The sequence below is a fragment of the Mauremys reevesii genome, linkage group 1 (assembly GCF_016161935.1).
Source record: "Mauremys reevesii isolate NIE-2019 linkage group 1, ASM1616193v1, whole genome shotgun sequence".
In the NCBI taxonomy this organism is placed as follows: domain Eukaryota; kingdom Metazoa; phylum Chordata; order Testudines; family Geoemydidae; genus Mauremys; species Mauremys reevesii.
Genome location: NC_052623.1, coordinates 135488758 through 135510342, shown reverse-complemented (window position 1 = coordinate 135510342; position 21585 = coordinate 135488758). Strand labels below are relative to the sequence as shown.

The following is a 21585-nucleotide window of genomic DNA, read 5'->3' as shown; positions in this document are numbered from 1 at the left end:
AAGCTTGTGATTTTCAAACAAATTCATGACTGTTGAATGCTTGGGGATAGCAACAGTAGATCAGGGCTGCATCTGGCTCCAAGGACCCTTCTCTCTAGTTGGCAGCTCACCTTGCGCACTTCTAAGGTCCCCAGCTTGCAGCTGCTTGCTTTAGAGCTCAAGTGGCAGGAGAGAGTGGGACGGGAGCGGGCGGAACTGAGGAGGAAGTTCATGCCTGATTGGGCACAGGCAGCTGATCTGCTGCCCCCTGCTGTTCAGCAGTGGCTTTTTGAGCAGCTGCCACAATGCTCCCAAGCCAGAGCTCACAGGAAGAGGGGTTTTTCCAGCTTCCCCCTCAGGCCCTCTCCCACAGGGCTGTGCCTGATCTCTCCTTAAATTCTTGCTGCTGCTGCTTCTCCCTCCCCCATTTGGAATATGCCCAAAGTGAGTGGGGGAGGAAAGTGGCAGGGAAGCGCTCAAGGGAGGAGTAGAGGAAATTCCCCAAGGCCTGTTCTACACTGGGGGGGTGGGGGTGGGGAAGCGGGGAATTGATCTAAGCTATGCAACTTGAGCTATGTGAATAACATAGCTGAAGTCGACGTACTTAGATCTACTTACTACGGTGAGTCGACAGCTGCCGCTCCCCCGTCGACTCTGCCTGCACCTCTCGCCAAGCTGGAGTACAGGAGTCGACGGGAGAGTGCTCGGGGATCGATTTATTGCATCTAGACTAGACACAATAAATCGATCCCTGCTGGATCAATCACTGCCTGCCGATCTGGCCGGTAGTGAAGACATACCCCAAGTGTTAGGAAAAGAGAAAAAATTCACTACTAGGTGCGGGCGAGGGGTTGCCTTATCAATGGACAAAGGAAAGGAGGTTTCATAAATGCATTCGCTTTTTTAAAATGTCCTCCTTTAAATGCAGCGTTTACCATCTCTGCAGTCAGACGGCAAAGTTAGCCTCCTGCTAGAGAACTTTTTACTGCCGGTCCCAGAGCTCTGAGTGAAACGGCTCGTCAGCCCTCAGCACACAAGGTGACAGCCCTGCACTAGGTAGGCCACTACTAGACTGTTCTGTTCTTTCAGCTCTTGTGATTCTAACAGAAACAGAGAGAGTGAATGAACAGGGTGCGCAGCAAATCCTTTCTACACAACCACGAGGAGACAACACGGGCCAGTGGCATGGCACTAGAATGGGAGTCAGGGGCATGGCTTCTATTGCTGAATCTCTCACTGACTTGCTGTATGACCTCAGGCAAGTCACTTCACCTCCTTTTTGGGTTCAGACTCATGATTTTTGAATGCTTAGGGATGACAACACTGAGCACTAGACCAGGGCTGGAAACATATGGGTCACTGGTCACACCCAACCTCTGGGAGTTTACACTCCAGTTTTCTCTTCTTGCACGTGTTCCTTATCTGCAAATAGGGGGAACCTTCCTTTGTGAAGCACTTCGAGATCAAGAGGTGAGCTTCATTATATGGATTTTTTGCCAAGACCTGGAAGTTTTGCATTAGCCATGAGTCATTTCCTGGTCTGCAGTCCAGAAACATAGGTGCTGGAACTAGGAGGGCAGGGGGTGCTGCCGCACCACCTGGCTTGAAATGGTTTCCATCATATACAGGGTTGACAGTTTGGTTCAATGGCTCTCAGCACCCCCACTATACAAATTGTTCCAGCACCCCTGTCCAGAAATACCAAATTTGAAAATTGATTTTTTTTTAACATAAAACATAATTGGTATCTGAATCTATGGCATGATTCATTTCACTGAACAGCAATACACTCATGGGTGCCCTACACAATAGCCAAACAATACAGCAGAAGGAGAATCTAAGTGAATGGAAAGTGGAGTTTAAGGGCAATATTCTGCTTGTGTTATGCACACAAAACATCTGCATGGGTCATAGGGATAAAATGTACTTAGCCTGGTATCATGTCACTTTGCTGGATGGAAATGCCTGACTCATATCAGTCTTGACAGATTTTGTTCCCACCAGATTTTGTTAATGAATTCAAGTGTTACCACTGGAAAAATAAATTAAAGTGTGCCTTTAAAAGATCAGGGCTGAAGTCCTCATGCATTTTTCACACAGGCAAAAAGCCACGCTAGTGGGAGCCAAGCACTATGGTTTATATTAAACAGGAACAACATAGCACAGTTTAAGTGTGAGAGAGAATTCAGGTTTGAACAGATAAATCCAGGATTGGAAGCACCAGAATGCCCATAGTGCCAGCTTGTTAATACGGCAATTGGAAATGTGTTTACATTGCTTTTGGTGCCTAGGTGTGGAAAAACGAAAGATCTCTGGAGATGCTTTTCTCTACAAGATTTGATTTGGTCTGAAATGTTTTTTTCAAAAAGGCTTATAGAGCTGAAGTCTCTTTAAGACACATTTGACCACATAGCCTTTAACACAGGGGTTCTCAGACTTTTGTACTGGTGACCCCTTTCCTACAGCAAGCCTCTGAGTGTGACCCGCCCATTATGCATTAAAAACACTTTTTTATATATTTAACACCATTATAAATGCTGGAGGCAAAGCAGGGCTTGGAGTGGAGGGTGACAGCTCGTGACCCCTCATGTAATAACCTCGTGACCCCCAGTTTGAGAACCCCTGCTTTAATGCTTTCTGGTATTATGTTAGATTTTAACCATTAGTGATAGTGGTATGCACCCATTCAAGTTCTTCCTTCACTAGGACATACAATACATTTAAAAACATGACACAATCAGATTTCCCTCACATGCACGGACAGATGCACATGCACACACAAACTCATATCATAACATATCTTTTCTTGCATTTTCAATGGTGGGAAAAGATGTATGAAGGGAATTTCAAGAATCAAAAAACTTCCTGCATAATCTGACTAATTAATTTGACCATTTCCCTGCTGCTGCCGCTGCTGCCGAGTCATCATCCATTCTCTGGCAAAGACAGACAATTATTCATCAAGGTTCTTACAAATGACTGAAAGCAGGAGAAATTCTCTTATTCAACTGTTATGCTCATAAGTGATTTTGAGGTCTTGCCTCCTAAAACTCCCGGCATTTGCCATTATTTTTAGGTTGCTAGCAACAAAATACATTTTTTAAATGAACTAGAAAATAACAGAGTAGCAAACATTCCCCCAACCCCAAATGATTTATCTTCATGTATTTTCATTGTGTGCAATTACAGCTGAAGGGAAAAAAACTGTGGAATTTGAAGTTTTGCTCAATTACCACTTTAATTATGACTTGAATAAATTCAGGTTATATCACTAGGACTTTGGGTTAAATAGCTGCTAGCCTTCTCATGTCTCCTCCCCCCCCATCCCTGATGAATAATTGTCATTGCTTATATCGGATGACAAAATCCTTGCAAACAAAAACCATCTGACATCATGCAAATCAATTATGCAAGAAACCTACCGGACTAGGTCCTTAAAAATACTGTCAGCAAACAAATAGAAATAGTCTCCATTAAGATCTGCTAACCCCTAGACCAGTTTTCATTTTTTTAAAAGACTAGAGACATTTCATCTCTATACTAATTTGCTTTATGTGTGGCGAAAACACAGGGAACATAATCAAGACAATATTGCTATGCCTCTCTGTACTGATCTAGGCTGATGGCTGCTAATGTAAATACATAATTTGGCACTTACAAGAAGGGCCCATGTTAGGATACAGGGCCCATTTCAGGACAATGGGCCTTCTTCAGCTTTAAAGCTCCATCTGGCAGCATTGCTGCTAGAGATGTTAGCCGGAAGAGCTGTAAAGTGCAAGGAAGCAGCCCCTGTACCTGCAAATCCTCTGCTTGCACAGAAACTGCTCTGCTCTATTTTCTATTGCAAGATCTGCCTAACAGAGGTTGAGCTCTAGGATGACCACACAGAAAGAGACTGGCAAATTAGCTTTTGGAGAATTGTCTCTTACCTGCAAAGCAACATCATTTAGCCCAGTCCCACAGATTTTGATAGCATCCTTTCGTTACTGGTATGGCTGCAAAAGCAATGATGTCATAGGGAGGAAGCAGTTACAGTCACGTGACTGCATCCTCCCTCTGTAGGGTATCAGCTGGGGGAGAGAGAGAGAGAGAGTTTGTAATCCTGCAGGAATCAGTTGAGGCAGTGAAAGCTCGATCACCCTTTTCTATACATATGTTGTGACTTACAAAGCTCTATTAATCAAAATGGATGACTAGCTATTTCAGACCCAGGTTGCTTTTCTAAAAAGGGATTATGATTTTGTCATAGCAATAATAAATCATTGTTAATGAAGACAAGCTAATTAACTATGAACTCATGTGTTCATACGTTATGAGCAATACTGCTGTTTATTTTATAGCAATGCCCGAAGGCCTCGTTACATATTTCATAAATATGAAAAGTTACTAATCACAGTAGTTTGAAAATGGCACAAACAACAATTCTATAATCTCTCACAATCCTCCGACATGCTTCTCACCTTACTCCTTTCCAAGTCTATCAAAAGATGCAGAGGCAAAAAACATTTTTTCCCACTATTTCACACCCTCATTGAACCCTTTGACTCCCTTTATCTTCCTCATGTTCAAGCTTCCTGTCCTTATCTCCAAAGTTCAATACTCCTTCTCCATCTATATTCTGAGCTCTTCTTATTCTCCCATTTTGCTTGTCTATGCCTAACCACTTACTTCTGTATCCTTCACCTACTCATCTTTCTCCCCTCTCTCTTCCATGCTGCCCCTTGTGCTTGAAATTGTTCTTTTCCTATGTGCCACATGTTTACCCTCTTATTTGTCAAATTCCTGTTTAATTTTTTTCCATGGAATCTTTTACTAACAATTCACTTAAAATACATTAAATAGCTTAAAAAAACCCTCAAAACAAAAAAAGCCCCAAACCCACAATCTTCATTGCTCTGACTTTCAAATCGTGGGTCATCCAGGAGATCACATTTAGAACCTTTCTCTAAGGACAAGTTTAGACTGAGTTTTACTCTAATTACAGTACCACTCTGAGCACACCGAGTTCTCTTGTTCTAAATAAATGTTTTTATAAGAATTGTGTACGCCTCTAGATTTACCTTTCACAGTACATAGTTGAATGAAATTTTACAAAATATACTATATATACATAATTGTGTAAAAGCATGTTATCTTTTTTTATGTTTTATTATAGCATTACACTGACATTATTCATCCTCCCTTATTTGAATATACATTTGGTTTAGCCTTAATGATCTTCAATGAAGACCTTTTCAATACCAAACAGGAGAGTAAACACAGCAACGTATAGGGGTTGTCTTAAGTACTGCACTTTTATTACAATATTCTCTTTGCATCCCCAACAAGTCTCTCACTCACTTGGAATACACATTTTGAACTGGTCCTCAATTCCACTAGTCTCTTCATGGTCAAAGCCTTCCTCGAAATCCACTTCTGTTGTGACACAGTACCTATGAAAAATTAGCTCCCTAACAATAGGTAGGATAAAATAGTATGTTTGCACTCACGGAATCATTAATAGTCTATGGACGGGGCACACAGAGGGATTCCACCCATACCCTTTTGGGTTAACAAAGCAGTTCTGCAGCAGTTCTCTTTGCATTCATGTAGAACATTCGCGGCAGGCCAAACAAATAGTCAGCCTCCATAACTATGTATACCCAACTGGGCCAAATCCTTAGGTAGGGACTGAATAGCAGGTGTTACTGTAAATAGGAAACTGGATTAGTGACTTCAGAATGGCTACACAGCTGCTCCAAATCTGGGCTCTAGGTTGAAGGAAGTGCCTGTCTCCCTGGTTTCCCATGCAGATCCTCTGACCAAATCCCATTTACATGGACTTTGCGTAAGAGATTAGATCTTGTCACTTAGTCTGCTATGTATGGGTTTTCTCAAACATTTTCTTTGTGTGGACCACATCTTAAGAGAGAGACTGGCTTATGATCCACCTCCCTGCACATTCATGGTCAGGCAGATCACCGCTCTCCCATCCTCATTCATAATCATGTAAGAGCTCTGTGCCAATTACTACAATTGTGTGCATGGAAAAGTAGCAGTAGGAAAGTATTTAGGATAGGACTTTCAAAAGTGCTCAGTGCTGTCCTAACTCTGCTCTATCTGGAATCAGGAGTAAAACTCCAATTGATTTCAATGGAAGCAACTAGGCTGTTCCATCTCTTGAAAATCCCACCCTGAAGGTACCTGGAGTTTCATTTAATGGAGTTTAGCAGTTCAAAATAAGGAGAGCAAGTACCATGTGACCCATCAGCTCTTTATAGGCCACAGCTGAGGAACCTCCTATTACATACAACATAATCCTAGTACCATAACCCTGGCCATAAGCAAGGGAGTGAATGGCTCGAATCAAATGAGCATACACCAAAGGGCTCTCTTTTTGTGTAGAGAAACTTCTAAATTAATGGTCTGATTCTTCCCTTCTTCTATATTAGTCCCACTGAACTCATCCCAAAGTTATATTCTCTATCTATCCCATCCTTGGTGTGTATTTTTAGTATGATGGGCTCATTACTAACATGCTTAAGGATTTAAGGGGCAGAATAACTAATTCACCATAAAAAATAAAATTCTATCAGCTATATGCTTCTGTAGGTTACAAAAACACGTGCAGCTAAAATATCCTGTAAAAGATTTTAACCAAGAACACAGGCATTTTCCAGAGTGACAGTCAAATGAATGTTTTAAACCACATAACTGAAGTCCACCATTTCCAAATACAGTAGTTAAAACACACATTGCCTTTCAATATGATTCCTCATTATTTTCCAGCAACTACATTATGAAATGGACCAAACAATCTGCTCAATTTATATTCTCATATTGAATGGTGAAAAAGCAGTAGTACTGTATACATGATGTTTTTTTCTTTGAGGAGATACTTTTGTTTTCCGTATTACAAAAGTTCTTGAGTATTTTAAACCTTCTCCCTATAAATGGAACCTTTTAAAATCTCTCAGGTCTTCTAATTGTGGAGTTTCTTTACAGTTAAAAAGTACACTGGGTTCGTAATGAACATAGTCTTCCTCCCTGGGATAAAATCTGATATTTTATTATGCTCAACAGGACCTATAGTTAACATACATAATCATATAAGCCTTAGAAGAACCTTGCCATCTTTATGTAACACTTACCTTGAACTATCATCTTGCAATATATTTACCATTGTTTGAGTAAAAGAAATACATAAAACTTTGTTCTCATACCATGTTGCAATTCCAACATATCCCCTTTAACTTTGTTGTTGATCTTGATGGCAGCAATGAGTAAAGACTAAAACTTCCAAAGGCTATTTCCAGTAGACAGGTTAAAAATAGTTTCTCTCTATTATACCCATAATGCCTTGTAAACAGTGAACTGAGAACAGCATACGTTAAGTGCTATAAATCCCCTCTGTGCTTATGATGCCCAGGGTTACACAAATACGATAAGGACACCACCTTTCTGCAGCATAGTGATCCACTGTCTTCCACGTGTATTGTATATTCATTTTCAAATTGAATGCATAGTCTTCTGAAAAAAATGTCCTAGTGTGGCTTAGTAACAGGTCAGTCAAGCTACGAATGAAACTCAAAATTTAACTTATACTGTATATCTTACTTCTGTTTGAAGTGATTTCCATCTAGGAACTATGATGCTCAACAAGTTGTTAAAGAAGAAGTAAAAGTAGTAGTAGTAGTATGAAGCTGTCTGCAGAGCACAAATTAAACCTTAGTAAGGAAATCTTGAACAGCCTTTTCTCTGCAGAGAAATTGCTCATAATAATACAAAAGTAGCAAATACGCCCAGAAAAGGTCTTAACCAGGAGCCTCTGATGCAGATGTGAACTTATTTTCAAGGGGAGGTATTAGAGCTAAGGCTTCGGGACATTATTCCCATACATGGCACTCCATTTCAAGCCTTCAGGGTAACCTTTCTGGACTCATTGATTTCACAAGCTCCCTAACTTTTACTATTAGATGAAAGTTTATTATAGTGATATCATCTAAATAACAATGCTATACAGCCCACCAAATTGCTTTGTAACGGTATTATTATAAAGACCTATATGTAAGTATTTAAAAAACATCTTATATTGTGGTACATAAGAAAGCTCTATTTGTATTTATAGTAAATTATTTTATTCTGTAGAAGAAATACTTTCCAAATAATACAAATGACACAATTGTACAAAACTGTGACAAAAACAAGACAGATGAATACTGAATATTATAACTCATTACCACATCAAAAGAGTACTCATTACAGCAGTCAATCTTGGACTCACAAAACATTCTAGTGATACTGTACAATAGGCACCATTAAAAAAAAAACAAACAGGAACATTTGCCATTAGATACTGGACTGTTATTTCCTAGTCTAGGTATATGACAAGTCTGTGACATCTCAGATATCACAGTGTGTACCTGTTGGTAAATACTGTCTTTTTAATGGCAATCACTGTCAAAGAGACAGATCTATTCCCTCTGATCTGTCTGGACCATTCAGGTAATGAGCACTGAAAGAGATGGTGTTCTCAGACTTTCATCCCAACACAGACAATTCTTTCAATTGATTTTTAGTTATTTATTTTAAATAAGTATTTATTTTTGTTGGCTTATATTCTGTTCATTTTTTGAATCTCTCTTTTGTGGGCTTGAGACCCTTATCTACAGCTACCAATACCACTGCCAAGAAAAGAGGCTTGAAGGCAATTAATATGATAAAGCCAAATATTCTTTTTTCATGCCAGACTGGATGAATAGGAAACTTACAAACACTATGTCAGGTAAAAAGGAATATAATTTAAAAACACAAATGTCTTTGTTACTAATAAACTTTGGCTATTTATATTCTGCTTACTTTCTTCCACAGCTTGGACAATGAAAATAGACCCAGTTGGTTTAACTTTCAGGTTCTCATGCTCTTACATAATGCTACAGTATATGAGTCCTAACACTGCAGGGAATGTTTACCTGTTTAGAAAAATGAATGAAAACAATCTACTTGTCAGAGATTTTACAATTTTATTGTTTTTTTACAAAACCTAAATTTGGGGCCAAATCTGTCCTGACGATGTCCCTTTAACCAAGAGAGACCTTGATTTTCACACTGGCTGTTCCAACAGTTAGATTAAATAAGTCTTGTGTGGGGTGCCCTTCTCTTTAGGTAATGCACATTTGAAAATATTAGAAAAACTGTCTATAGTAGTTTAGCAAGAAGCGTTTTTACATACTTACAAGATGCAAGGACACAAAACTGGCATTATCGGGAATTTAGGGTGACAGACCCATGTTAAAGCAAATGGTAACAAATAAAATCACTCCTGGCCAAGTTGTAGTTGGCCCAGCTGCCAATCAAGTGAGATATTTATTTCAGAGGTATAAGTCCTGTTTCTGAAAATCATCTCTATTCAGGAAAGCACTTACACATGTGTCTAACTCAAAGCACATGCTTAAAAAGATATGCATGTGTTTAACCCCCTTCTGAATAGGGATGCTTTCCAGAAAATAGGACTTAAGTACTGTCCTGAATGGGGTCACAACCTTTAAAACTTTTCAGATGCTATATTCTTTTATTGGTTTTATTAATATGGCAAGTTCGCTCCTGCCCCATTTCTATTTTTATTAAATCATAGCAAAACAAAGACCTGCTACCCTTTTCCTTCCCTCCGTTTAAACTGAGAATCTAGTTAAAAATATAAAGATATATTAAACAACTGAAATGAGAACAATCTATTAGTGCACAATAAGAACATGCAAATGAGTTCTGCAATGTTGAATGGCATTTTTAATCAGTATTAAAAACATTGCAGGTGATAATATTTTGCTATAACACAGACAGTGCTAAAGAATACAATTTACATTATAAGATACAGATAGTAAAGCTGATAAAAGTGACAAATTTAGAACATAGTATTTTCATTTCAGGTATCAGAAACAAAACCAGCTCAATGGTTCCATTCTACTGTATGACAAATACTGAAGAACAAAATTTCAGTCTTAAAATACATCTTAAAGTAGGTATTTTCCTTCAAGGAAAAATGTGCTATAAATAAATTACAATACAGTGAATTTGCCTGAACTCACTTTGTTTCTGTCTTCCAGCCTTTAAATCAAATAAAACAGCATAAAAACTGTACACACTCTTAACAGGATAGCTGATCTTTTATAAAATAAGTTGTCTTCAGAGATGTCAATTTCACAACAAGGAAAAACCAAGCCTTGTTGTAGTCACTATTATAAAATATATATATGTGTATGTGTATATATATATATATATATATTTATTTATTTATATATATTTTTACTTTTACTTTTTTTATGTTTTTATTTTATACAAAAGGTGTATATTAATAAGTTTTGCACAAACTTTTAAAAAGAAATTTAGCTAGTCTAATAATTCCATTAAAATAAAACGGACAGATAAATACTTCATGTTTACAATGCAACATGTTACACGTCATCAGCTGGCAGAGGAGGTATGTTAATCCTTGGCCTTGTAAAAAATGCTATCTTCTCTCTGTCATTGAAAAAAATAGATATAAAAAGGCGGTGAAACAAATACATATATACAGACTTTCATTTCAAGAAACTGAATTTGTATCCATCTTTATTTAGCTATTATTAAATTCTTCAGATCAAGTATTTATTGAGGTGTTTATAAACATAGTAAACCAAGCCCAAATTGTATAGCTATAATCAGTGATGAGCTGCCAAAATGCTAACAACCGGTTCCCTCCTCCTCACCCCATGAGGGGTCATGCTCCACCCCTCTCCTGCCCCATCCAACCCCCCCATGTTCCTTGACAGCCCCCACCCCGGGACCCATGCCCTATCCACCCCATTCCCTGTCCCCTGACTGCCCCTTGCCACCCCATCCAACCCCTTCTCTGATTCCTGATGGCACCCCGGGACCCCTACCCCATCCAACCACCCCTTCTCTCTGTCCCCTGACTGTCCCTGGAATCCCTACCCCTGACTGCCCCCCACCGCCCCAGCCAACCCCTGCTCTTTTCTGACTGCCTCCCCACCCTTGCCCCCGTTCAATCCCCCTGTTCCCTGCCCTCTGACCGCTCCCACACTAATCCACCCCCCCAACTCTCCTGCCCTCTTCCAACACACCCTCCCTGTTCCCTTACCATCCTGCCTGGAGATGGGGGCTCAGCTGGGCTGGGGCTGGGACTGGAGCCACCGGGCTGGACCCGGGGGCCGGGCAGGAGCCACGCCGCCCGGCCGCACCCGGGGGCGGGCGGGCAGGAGCCACGCCGCCCGGCTGGACCTGGGGGCTGGACCCGGGGGCCAGGCAGGCAGGCAGGAAGGAGCCACTCCGCGCTGCCCGGCGAAGTCACAGCTGGACCCGGGAAGCAGGAGCCGCGCCGCCCAGCCCCAGGGTCCGGCCGCGACCTCGCCGGGCAGCGCAGCGCCTGGAGCCCTCCTCCCGCTGGCGCCCCCGCTCCCCACCCCAGCTCAAGCTCACCTGGTGGAAGCCGCTGCTTTCTTCTCAGCCCACCCAGGCTTTCCGCGCGAACAGCTGATTCGCGGGAAGCCTGGGAGGGGGAGGAGAAGCCGGAGGAGTTCTGAAGAGGAGGGGGACTGAGGTGAGCTGGGGCTGGGGGAAGGGCAGGGAGCTGCTACAGCTTTTCTTAAATGTAAAAGCCCTTTTGGAACTAGTTGTCCGTCCAGGAACAACTGGTTCTAAAGGGGCTTCTAAATTTAACAACCGGTTCACGCGATCCAGTGCGAACCGGCTGCAGCTCACCACTGACTATAATAAATAAATAAAAATAAATGCCACCCAGCTCTTATATAGCACTTTTCATCAGTAGCTCTCAAAGTGCTTTGCAAAGGAGGTCAGCATCATAGAATCAGTCTTTTGGAAGAAACAAAAAAAAAGCACTACCAGTATCCACTACTAGCTATACAGGATTGAACTGAAGGGGGAATACAGAAACTCCTTGACAATATAAACCATAGACACTATTACTTTTTGGATGAAAGCTGCTCCATAGTACACAGAACCACACAAGGCTCTACACATTGGCTAAGCCTTGCATAGTTCCACTTCACTGGATAAAACTGTACTGTTTCAGATTTTACTGACAACACATACAGAAAGTAACTGTCTTTCTGGATACATTCATATTTGAAATAAGGACATTCTTATTCTTCCCACTTTTTTATCCCACAGCAGATTAAATGTGATTAGAAACTATCGATGGTTTCATCTCTACATATCAGCCCGTATATCTGATTTATTTCCTCCCTGCCTTGTGTTCCCCAATATGCAGGATATAAGTTGGCGCTGTTATTGGAGGAATTAGAGAGCTATCAGAAACCAACCCTGCAATTTCTGCTCTCCTGATGCCTTGCCTGTCAGCCTAGGAGAAAGGGATTTTTGACAGCATCTCCCAAATGAAAAATGAAATTAAAATCCTGATTTGTTTTATTTTTCACTTAAGCTTTCCTGTTACCATTATAGTACCATTTTTCAATAATCACAATCAATGAAAAGAGATTCTAACAACCAAAGCATTCTGTGAACGTCTGCCTAATATGAGACACTAGCTGTTGTTTTCTACACTGTCACTGCATTGCAAGCATTTACACTTAAACACTTTATGACATGGAGTATACACATGAATAGACAAAACAAACTGCTATTTTAATACTAAAAGTCAGAAAAATCAATCTAAAACGCATGTTAATATTTACCAGTCACTGGTAAGCAAAGTTTAAAACTGTATATTTGAGGTAAGAACTATAAGCAGCAGCAGCTGCAGATGAGGAAGAGATGAGGAAGGATACAAAGCACAGAGATTTTTGGAAAGAGCAGTTGGGAAACAGGACTGTGGTTGGAATAGTAAGAAAGAACAGTTATGGGTACAATGCTATTTACTAGAGTACATATAGAACATTAACTAATGAACTGTGCATATAGGGATGCAACTGGTTCTTGGAGAACTTAAACCATGTGAGCTTGGAGCCCAAAGCATATGGTGGTGTTAGTAGCTGCCCTAATTAGAATTATAGCCTAAAATATGTGTCCATAAATATGGAGACTCTCTTTTTGTATTACAGCATTTTTTTTATTTGCACGTTGGGTGACAGTGCTTCTTCACTTTGGTTTTCAGTCTTTGTACCACAAATTGCTCAAAAGAAAAGCACTCTAATGAAGACAGGCCCACACCAATATCTAAGCAAAGGTTATAGATACATAGGACACTACACAATGAAGCTAGGTGGTTTGGAGCTACTATAATAAAACACTAGTACATTAAAACCAACGGAGACCTGTAAGGATTAAACATGTGCTATTTTCAATACCAATGTTATTGCTTACCGAAACGTCTGCACCTGAATAGGTTCTTTCTGGTTCTGTCCACGCAGTTGGTATACTTCTTTAGATGCTTTCTTTAGCATTTTTTCAGCTACTTGTTCTTGGTGATGTTCAAATTTGGTCTGTCTTGTCTGAAAAGTATTAAAACCAAACTAAAAATGAATAGCTGGAAACACATGGAAACGAAGACATCTGGTTAAATAATGTGCTTTCCCACTTCATCTCAATGAAACCAGCCAAGCACAAGGTCCGAAATAGCTAGACTCCTCAGAGCCACAGGACTGTTTCAGCCCTTATTGCTCCTGAGAAAGATGTGTTAAATTCCATGTAGTTTACTATATTTCCATCTTTCAAATGAGACCATAAACTAGAGATGATGTCTGCTCTATGTGGGCACTGAAAATCCAATGGCAATTTTTTGTAGTGATTTGCCCCAGCATTTCCCTTTCCCATCAATGGGAATTACAGTATGCATACACAGTAAGAGGAGATTATGCAGAACACTCATGTAAGATAAAATATCAAATCAGTGGATATTCATCCAGAGGCCTATGGAAAAAAATGCATTGCGATTCCCCTACTAAATATCTACAGCAATATCAGAAAATGCTTTTAAAATACCACAAAAATCAAACTTTTCATGGAGAGTTTTAACGTTTCAGACACACAACAGTTCCATCCTCCAGTAATTGTCACCAATGTGGTATTGAATAATAATCAATGAAATTATGTTTTCATGAGGGCAACAACAAAGGTATCCGGGGTGAAACTGTTAATTTGAAATCATGTGACATTATAAAATTCCATTCATTTATCTTCAGCAAAAGCACGCTTTAAGCAAGGGTTCTGAGTATGCCCAACGTACAGCCCAAGAAACCATACCTGTCTCTCTGCTTCCTTCAACAAATTTCGGAATCGTTCGTCCCGAAGGACCCAGTGGGGAAGATCAGTTTGCCCTCTGAGCTGGGCATCTTCCAGACGTTGCTTCAGCTCTCTCAAAGCACATATCTCCTCATTCAGTTGTCTCTGTCTAGTTCTGGATGCCTGGAGATCCAGCTCCAGGTCTAGGGATGTCCTTGCCATAAGCTCAGCCAAAGAAGATCTACAGGACTGCTGGGTTATTATAATTCAAATAAAACACACAACAGATGTTATTCAGAACATGTTATATTGATATATTCTTAGTTGATTAAGGCAGACATTTCATGTATGCCTTTAACTCTTCTGGTACAGGAAGTTTTGGAAATAACGTACCAATCTCACTGTGACAAGACTAAACATATATTGTACATTAGGTATACTATTTCAATTCATGTTTGATGGTAGATCCAAATTTTGGTCTTAAAAAACTAACCACCTTTTCTTGGTAAGATGTCTTAGTCTATACATATTTATAGGATTGTGAACCAAACTTTCTTATTTTACATACCTTCCGCTGCCATCATGAAATTCTTACTATTAAATGATGACTCCAGGAATAGCTTTCAGCAAAGGGTGGTGTATATACTACACCACTCGAGAGTAAACCCAAAATGCATTGTGACTCAAGAGATACATCCTGAGTAAAAATTCCTTCCAAGCTTCCTCCTTGCTCTGATGGCAGTAGCAATTTCTTACTCATCTCTTCCAGCAATAATTTGTAACACCTTCCACACTGGATCAGATGCACTGGTCAGCAAATATGAGGGATGAAACCAAGGCTCCGCACACTCCCTGCCCCCGCCCCTCCGCTCTGGTAAGAGACTAAAGGGGTACGTAGCCTTGCTTACTCCTGAACACCTAGGATCAAGGTCTAGGTGGATCACATAGGGTTGTAACAGGGATTTCTAATTGGTCTCACTGCACTTTGTGGGTATGCAGCCAAGCACAGTTTTACCCATAGTGTTTTAACACACTGGATAATTAAACCAATCCATAATCAGTATCTATTTAAATTGGTCATTAGGTGACTGGCAAGTTTTTGCAGTTGTTTATGACTGTATCTCAAATATCTATCTCTTCTCCTAAAAAATTCAATTAATGTATTACAGTAACAGATGCGTCATAAAAATTGTCTTAACGAACACCTTTGAAATCGAGGTCAAAGTACTGCTGCTTCAGTTTGTAAAGAAGATCTCAGCAGAGAAAAATCCACATTCTCATATACTGTAGTATACCTGCTTATAGCGTAAAGTACGCCTTTCCAATGTATTGCGGATGAAGGGTGACTTCCTTGGAAGGGTTGAACTGTCACTGTCACTACGATACAGCTGTTTAGAAAAGATATTAAACATAAATGGACATTTACTCATGGTTGCTTTGGAATTAAAAATGTTACAATTGGATAAAAAGATAAACAGAATACTCTTCTAGGACACTTAGGATTTACTTACATTAATGGACAAAAGTTCTCAGATTGCATCATAAATTCATACTTGCCTTCACTTTAAAAATATTCTATTGTGCAGTTTCTGAACAATGTTTAGCTGTTAAAAGATGGTGCATGTGTTTCACTATGTTTCTTTTTAAATTGCCAACAGATTGTTGTGGTTAGCAAGAGTGATCTACCATCAAAAGTGGTTTATTGTTGTGTATAACAAGCCAATCTTCTCAGCGTATTTGCAAGAAGGTGGCATGTGACCAGGATTCATCACTCAATTTGGTCCCCTGGTTAGATCATTAGCTTTCCCAGCCAGGGCTGGGTACTGACAGGGAGCGCGACATCAACGGTGATCCATGCCAATGTAAGGGGCTCTTGGCCCCTTACTGAAACTTAGTGGGGTTTTTTAGCTCTCTCCCAGTATCAAAAGAAAGGGCCAATGAGAAATCAAGACCCTGAGACAGACACTCCCCAGGGCCAATGCTCCAGGTCAGCCTGATTGACAGGCCAGGCAGGCCAATGAGTGAGTCAGGAGCCCGGAGTCCCACCCCTCTCTGTGAGCTTCCAGAAGCAAAGTGGGGCAGAGATAAGGAGAGAGCAGCAGTCAGAGCCAGAAAGATCCAGAGAAGCAGCCCAGGGAGCAGAGCTGAGCTGGGAGTAGAACAGCAGCAGGCAGAGTGGTCAGAGGAGCAGCCCAAAGAGCAGTGCCAGAGTGGAGCTGGAGCAGTCTGGAGCAGGGTGCAGTGAGCAGCTGAGGAGGGCGAGGAGGGACCCCAGGCAGCAGGCTGAGCACAGGGAGACGTCCCCAGCCAAGAGATCTTGCAGGCCAGAGTGCGTGTGTGTGTGGGGGGAATCATAACCCTGACGGGGGGGGGGGGGGTGATGTTGGGAAGAAGGGTCCTGCCACCTAGAGCCTGAGGGTGTGTGGCCATTGCCAGAGCTACGGTATCACCACAGCACAGCCTGGGCAGGAGGCCTTGGACATGTAGGGTCACCAGACAGCAAGTGTGAAAAACTGGCACAGGGGGTGGAGGGTAATAGGTACCTATGTAAGAACAAGCCCCAAATATCAGGACTGTCCCTATAAAATCGGGACACCTGGTCACCTTGTGGACATGTGAGGAACAGACTGTGCCTTTCTCTTACATTCCAGAGGCAGCTATTTGTGGTTCCCTAGTCCTCACGGGGCAGTGTTACATGTTTTCCTTTAACCTTTCCCATATTTTTCCTAATTTTTTAGAATTAGTTCTGTTTAATAAAATTGTATTTGCTTTGAACTATATGCAATGACCAGTGGGTCAGGGAAGCAACCAGTGCAGAGAGAGCACCCCGGCATGGGGCACCCTAGCCTTGGTCCTAAGGGCTTGGCTACACTTGAGAGTTACAGCGCTGTAGCTTACTCCCCGTCCACACTGGCAAGGCACATACAGTGCTGTATCTCCCTGGCTACAGCGCTGGCTGTACTCCACCTCGGCCTGGGGAATAACGACTATAGCGCTGCTCTTGCAGCGCTGGGCTGCCAGTGTAAACAGTGATTAATCTTACTACGCTGTAACTGACCTCCGGAACCTTCCCATAATGCAAAGTAAAGATAACACTCTTTGTTTTATTGTGAACTCGGGACAAGCACAGCTACTGTTTGCTCGAGCAGAGGCAGGGAGGGGGGAATCCCCTAGTGTTTGCTTGAGGAGAGAAGCAGCCCAGAGTGGGGGAGAGGGGGCCGTTTTGGAGCAGCTGCTTATCTGATCTGAAGGCTATTTGCATTTAGTGAATGAGAGAGGGGTGGGGGAAGGGGTCGAAACTTTTAAAATGATTGAAAGTTCGTGCTGTGTATCTTCCAGTCCTTAGAACTTGCAAGGCAGGGAGCTGACACAGTGTCAGCTCCAAAAATCCACTCTCTGTCTCCCCCATGCTCCCTGTCACACCCCACCCCCATCTTTTGAAAAGCATGTTGCAGCCACTTGAACGCTGGGATAGCTGCCCATAATGCACCACTCCCAACACCGCTGCAAATGTGGCCACACTGCAGCGCTGGTAGCTGTCAGTGTGGCCACACTGCAGCGCTTTCCCTACACAGCTGTACGAAGACAGCTGTAACTCCCAGCGCTGCACATCTGCAAGTGTAGCCAAACCCTAAGTGAGCACAATAGGACTGGGGGTCGAGCCCCCTAGAAATCCTGGGCCCAGCCTTATTGGGGTTACGGAACTCTGCTGCACAGGCGAGTGGAAGGGGAGATAAGGCAGGCCTCTGTATAAAGGGAGTGGGAGCGAGAACTCAGATCTTTTGCTAGCCAATTCCACCAGGGTAATGTATAATCCAGAGAAGTTTCCCCACAACAGCGGGACCATTTCCCCGCTTACACCAATGTCACTAAATTACTAGCTTTTCAGATTCAATGAGGTGCCTGCTTTAAACAATATATAATAAAATAGTATCTTGTATTACATAGTGCTTCACTTTGGATAGAAATGTGCCGCAATTTATCTGAGCCTCTTGCAGAGTGAGATAAGAATGCATTTTCAAGGCATGTCAAGCGGCTGCTATGCGAGTTATTTGCATTATGGTAGCAAGAAGGAATTCTCAACAAGAATCAGAACTCCACTATACTAAACATCAAATAGACAAAAAACAAAGAAGAGTTATGTTATGGAGGTCAGCAGTATCTATCATTTAATTCTTAATATTTTATAGAAAACTAAGTTCCTATCAATGAACTCTTTCCAGTGATAATTCTTTAATGCAATGCAGAATTTTTGGTTGAACTTTAAAAAAATATAGATATTGATTCTTGTAAATATGTTGTAAGTATTAAAAAAAGCACATGTTAATACACTTTGTTTCTGAACATAAAACCACAAAAAAATTCTACTCACTCTGCAAACATACTGACTTCGTGCTCCAGGTGAGAAGGTTTGTGACCGAACAATAGTGCTACTACGAACAAAAGCAGAACCACGGGGCCTGCGGCAGGTTCTCTCTTTTGGAAGAATAGCAACTTCTTCTGGAAAGAGATCTTCTGTGTTAGTCTCTTTATCCACCTAGAATCACAGCCAAAAACAGCCAAAAACAGTACATTTACTCCAATGATCTCTTCTACAACAAAAGCAGAAAAACTTGCCAAGTTATGATCTAATTTTAATTAATATGTCCAGTTCATGAATCATCTCTCAATTAAGAAACCTAAAACCATACAATTCAAGATAGTGGGACTGGTTTGCAAGTGCTAACAGCCTTTCTGCTAGGCCTTAAACCATCAGGAGATTAACATGTAGCATCCTATAGCCACATCACCAAATAGCACAGGCACTCTACTGGACCGGACAGCTGCCTGAGCTCTTATCTCAATGGACAGAGAGAACTAAATCACTTTTCAGAAAACTGTGCTGATTCTCGTGAAGGGAGCAACTCCACAACTAAGTTATTACAAAGGTAGGGAGAAGTCAGTCACAGGGAACCAGGAAACGTTTTTGAGGATATCACAGAAAAACCTCCAAGTATTTGGAGAACCTGAACATATAAGCTTTGAACCAGTCCTCCAAATTTTTAGATGGTTCACTTAACTATTCAGTATGGCCCAATCACAATGTGACACCGAATAGTGTACCACACTCTGACAGGGCCAGATACTCAGTAGGTATAAATAAATGCAGAACTGCACTGATTTACACAAGTGGGGACCTGCTCCATGTCTTAACTCCTCAAACAAAACATTTTAAATGACTTACAGCCTTCAATACACCAGATTTGGTCTGAAAACCAGCTATGTTTATTTTAACAAAGTGAAAGCAAGGTAACAAACTTAACCTTTCCGCTTTTACATTTTAAAAATCTTGCATGAATGTGACATTGGTACGAGTACTTGCATTTGGGGATGGCCTTCTCCACAACACTTCTAGGGAACACAGTCCCTACTCACTCATTATGCAGGAGCAAAAATATTTCATCTTATGAGTTGACAAAGTGATTCTGTTCAACAAGAAACTGGGCAAGTATTCAATAATAGGAAATAAAATTAAGAGAAAACATGCAGTTTTCCCTCAAAAGTAACTAAAAAGAGTAAGTTTAACAACTCAATATAGATTATGATTTTCAGCATAGCAGACAACAATGTGTCAGGGTTTTCGATGCAGCTCTGATTTTATTTTCTGATCACATGATAACATGAGTTCAGCTAGTGCAAGTAATGCGTGGTGTGCTAGGCATTTGCCAGTCTTCAAGAGCACAGTGTTTTCTCTACTTACCTTTAGGGGCGGAGGCTGCACTTTCCCAGAACTGTATTGACCTGCCTGAACTGCAAATGTATGTCCACGTAACGAATCTCCACAATATGCCTCTGGATAAGGTGGGCTGGTCTGAGTGCAATTACTACATCCACTGTCAACAGATTCTGCTTGCCAACTCCTAAGGACAGAACATTTCAAGGAACTCTAAGAAACGTGATGGAATTGTGCAAAAATATGTGCCATGTTAATGAATTTCAAGGATAATTTGCCTTTTCAAAAATTTTGTTCCTGCAGTTCTGATTCATTCCACTTCAATGAGGTGATTATTCTATTTGGACCTCTAAGGTACACAGACAAGCAATCAATTTCAACTCTTTCATGAAAGAACCAGCTTTTCTAGTCCTCCCAGAAAGTCACTTCCCAGCCTTGAAAAGAGCATTAAAATAAATAAAAGGACAAAATACCTCTCACACACAACAAACTAACACCACAAAAAACAGTGATGTATAAAATAAAAGACTGCAAAGACTTGATTATTTAGCTTGTAAAACAGAAGAGCAAGAGGAGCACTAACTGAAGGTATTCAAAATTATGAAAACCATAAAGAAAGTGGCCAGTTCCTCTTTTTAAAATCTCTCTTATAACATGAAAAGGAACATGGTGTAATTAAAAGGCAGAAGAATACAGAACTCTTTAGTTATGCAGTTTATGAGGGCATTTTGTGATGCGATATTCAATATCAAGACTCTGTATAAAGTGGGCAATGAGAGGGTCGTATAAAATCTCGCTGTTGGTTTTCTGTTCTACAGAGCAGTACCCGAGGAACTCATCACACCACGTAGCTGGTTTTGGAGAACACACTTTTTATGTTTATTTTTTTAAATGGTTCAGGTCCACCTTTCTGGGACCTGCTCCTTTTCTTAAATAGATAGAGCTATACCAGATCAGGCTGTTGGTACAGTTAATCTGGTATAACGCCTCCAGCAGCAGATCCTTAACCAGTTGGAGGTTGGACCATTCCCGATGCTTGCAATGTACATCCGATAGTAGGAGATTTGGTTGCCCATGTAATTATCTTACCTTGAATAGCTACAAGTATTGTTACTAGACCTACAATTATGCAGTCACTTTTTAAAGTCCAGCCATGGTGTTTTTTGCTGAGAATTTCTGCATCAATACATACAGGTTGATCATACACTGCATAATAAAGCAGCCTTCCTCATGCAACTTTTATCTAAGATAATGCAACCCTAACCTAAAAATATCTTTTGAATACAAGCCCAAGCAAAAAGAAAAATGGATAAGCAATATTTAAGGGCCTAAACTATTCAGCAATAGAGGTTTCTTTTCTTAAAAGTGGCTCATTCCAGGAGGTGAGACTAAAAAAGTACTTGCTATACAAAAGGAGGTCCTAGTTTTGAAAATAAAGTTAAAGACTAACCTGTATGGCTAATTTGTTGGTAGGAAAGGCGAAAAAAATTGTTTCTACAAGACAAAGCCAGTAACCTGCACATCTTTCTGATGCAAAAACAGTAATACTAAAATAAGTTGTTCACTTACTGACTCTTGAGAAGTAAAATGCAGCTTTAAAACAGATCTAACTGAGATTCTCAGCCCATACGCCCCTAAAGAAACTAAAAGGGCAAAGGTCTTGCAGACCACTGACATTTCTCCTTCTCCCATATCTCACAACGAGTTTCAAAAATGGA

At 40.9% G+C, this 21585-nt stretch overlaps 2 protein-coding genes across 14 annotated transcripts in view; both read right to left on the bottom strand.

Moving 5' to 3' along the window:
• CLCN4 (chloride voltage-gated channel 4) overlaps window positions 1-7216 on the bottom strand; it is a 61604-nt gene extending 54388 nt beyond the window's left edge. Inside the window, exon 1 of one of the 3 annotated variants that reach the window (XM_039520880.1) lies at window positions 7182-7216. In XM_039520880.1, the coding sequence (XP_039376814.1) occupies window positions 7182-7200 (19 nt within the window). In that variant the 5' untranslated portion in view covers window positions 7201-7216. Of the gene's footprint in view, window positions 1-3637; window positions 3705-3908; window positions 3989-7181 lie in introns of those variants that run through there. The other 2 variants (XM_039520882.1, XM_039520881.1) reach the window with 2 other exon arrangements.
• Window positions 7217-8103: 887 nt separating this feature from the next.
• The window catches only part of WWC3 (WWC family member 3), a 176344-nt gene continuing 162862 nt past the window's right edge, over window positions 8104-21585 (bottom strand). For 9 of the 11 annotated variants that reach the window (XM_039500168.1, XM_039500162.1, XM_039500167.1 and 6 more), the window contains exons 18-23: window positions 19895-20054; window positions 18527-18691; window positions 15450-15542; window positions 14176-14406; window positions 13297-13424; window positions 8104-10476 (exon numbers count right to left, since the gene is read on the bottom strand). In XM_039500168.1, the coding sequence (XP_039356102.1) occupies window positions 10410-10476; window positions 13297-13424; window positions 14176-14406; window positions 15450-15542; window positions 18527-18691; window positions 19895-20054 (844 nt within the window). In that variant the 3' untranslated portion in view covers window positions 8104-10409. The remainder of the gene's footprint in view (window positions 10477-13296; window positions 13425-14175; window positions 14407-15449; window positions 15543-18526; window positions 18692-19894; window positions 20055-21585) is intronic. The other 2 variants (XM_039500169.1, XM_039500160.1) reach the window with 1 other exon arrangement.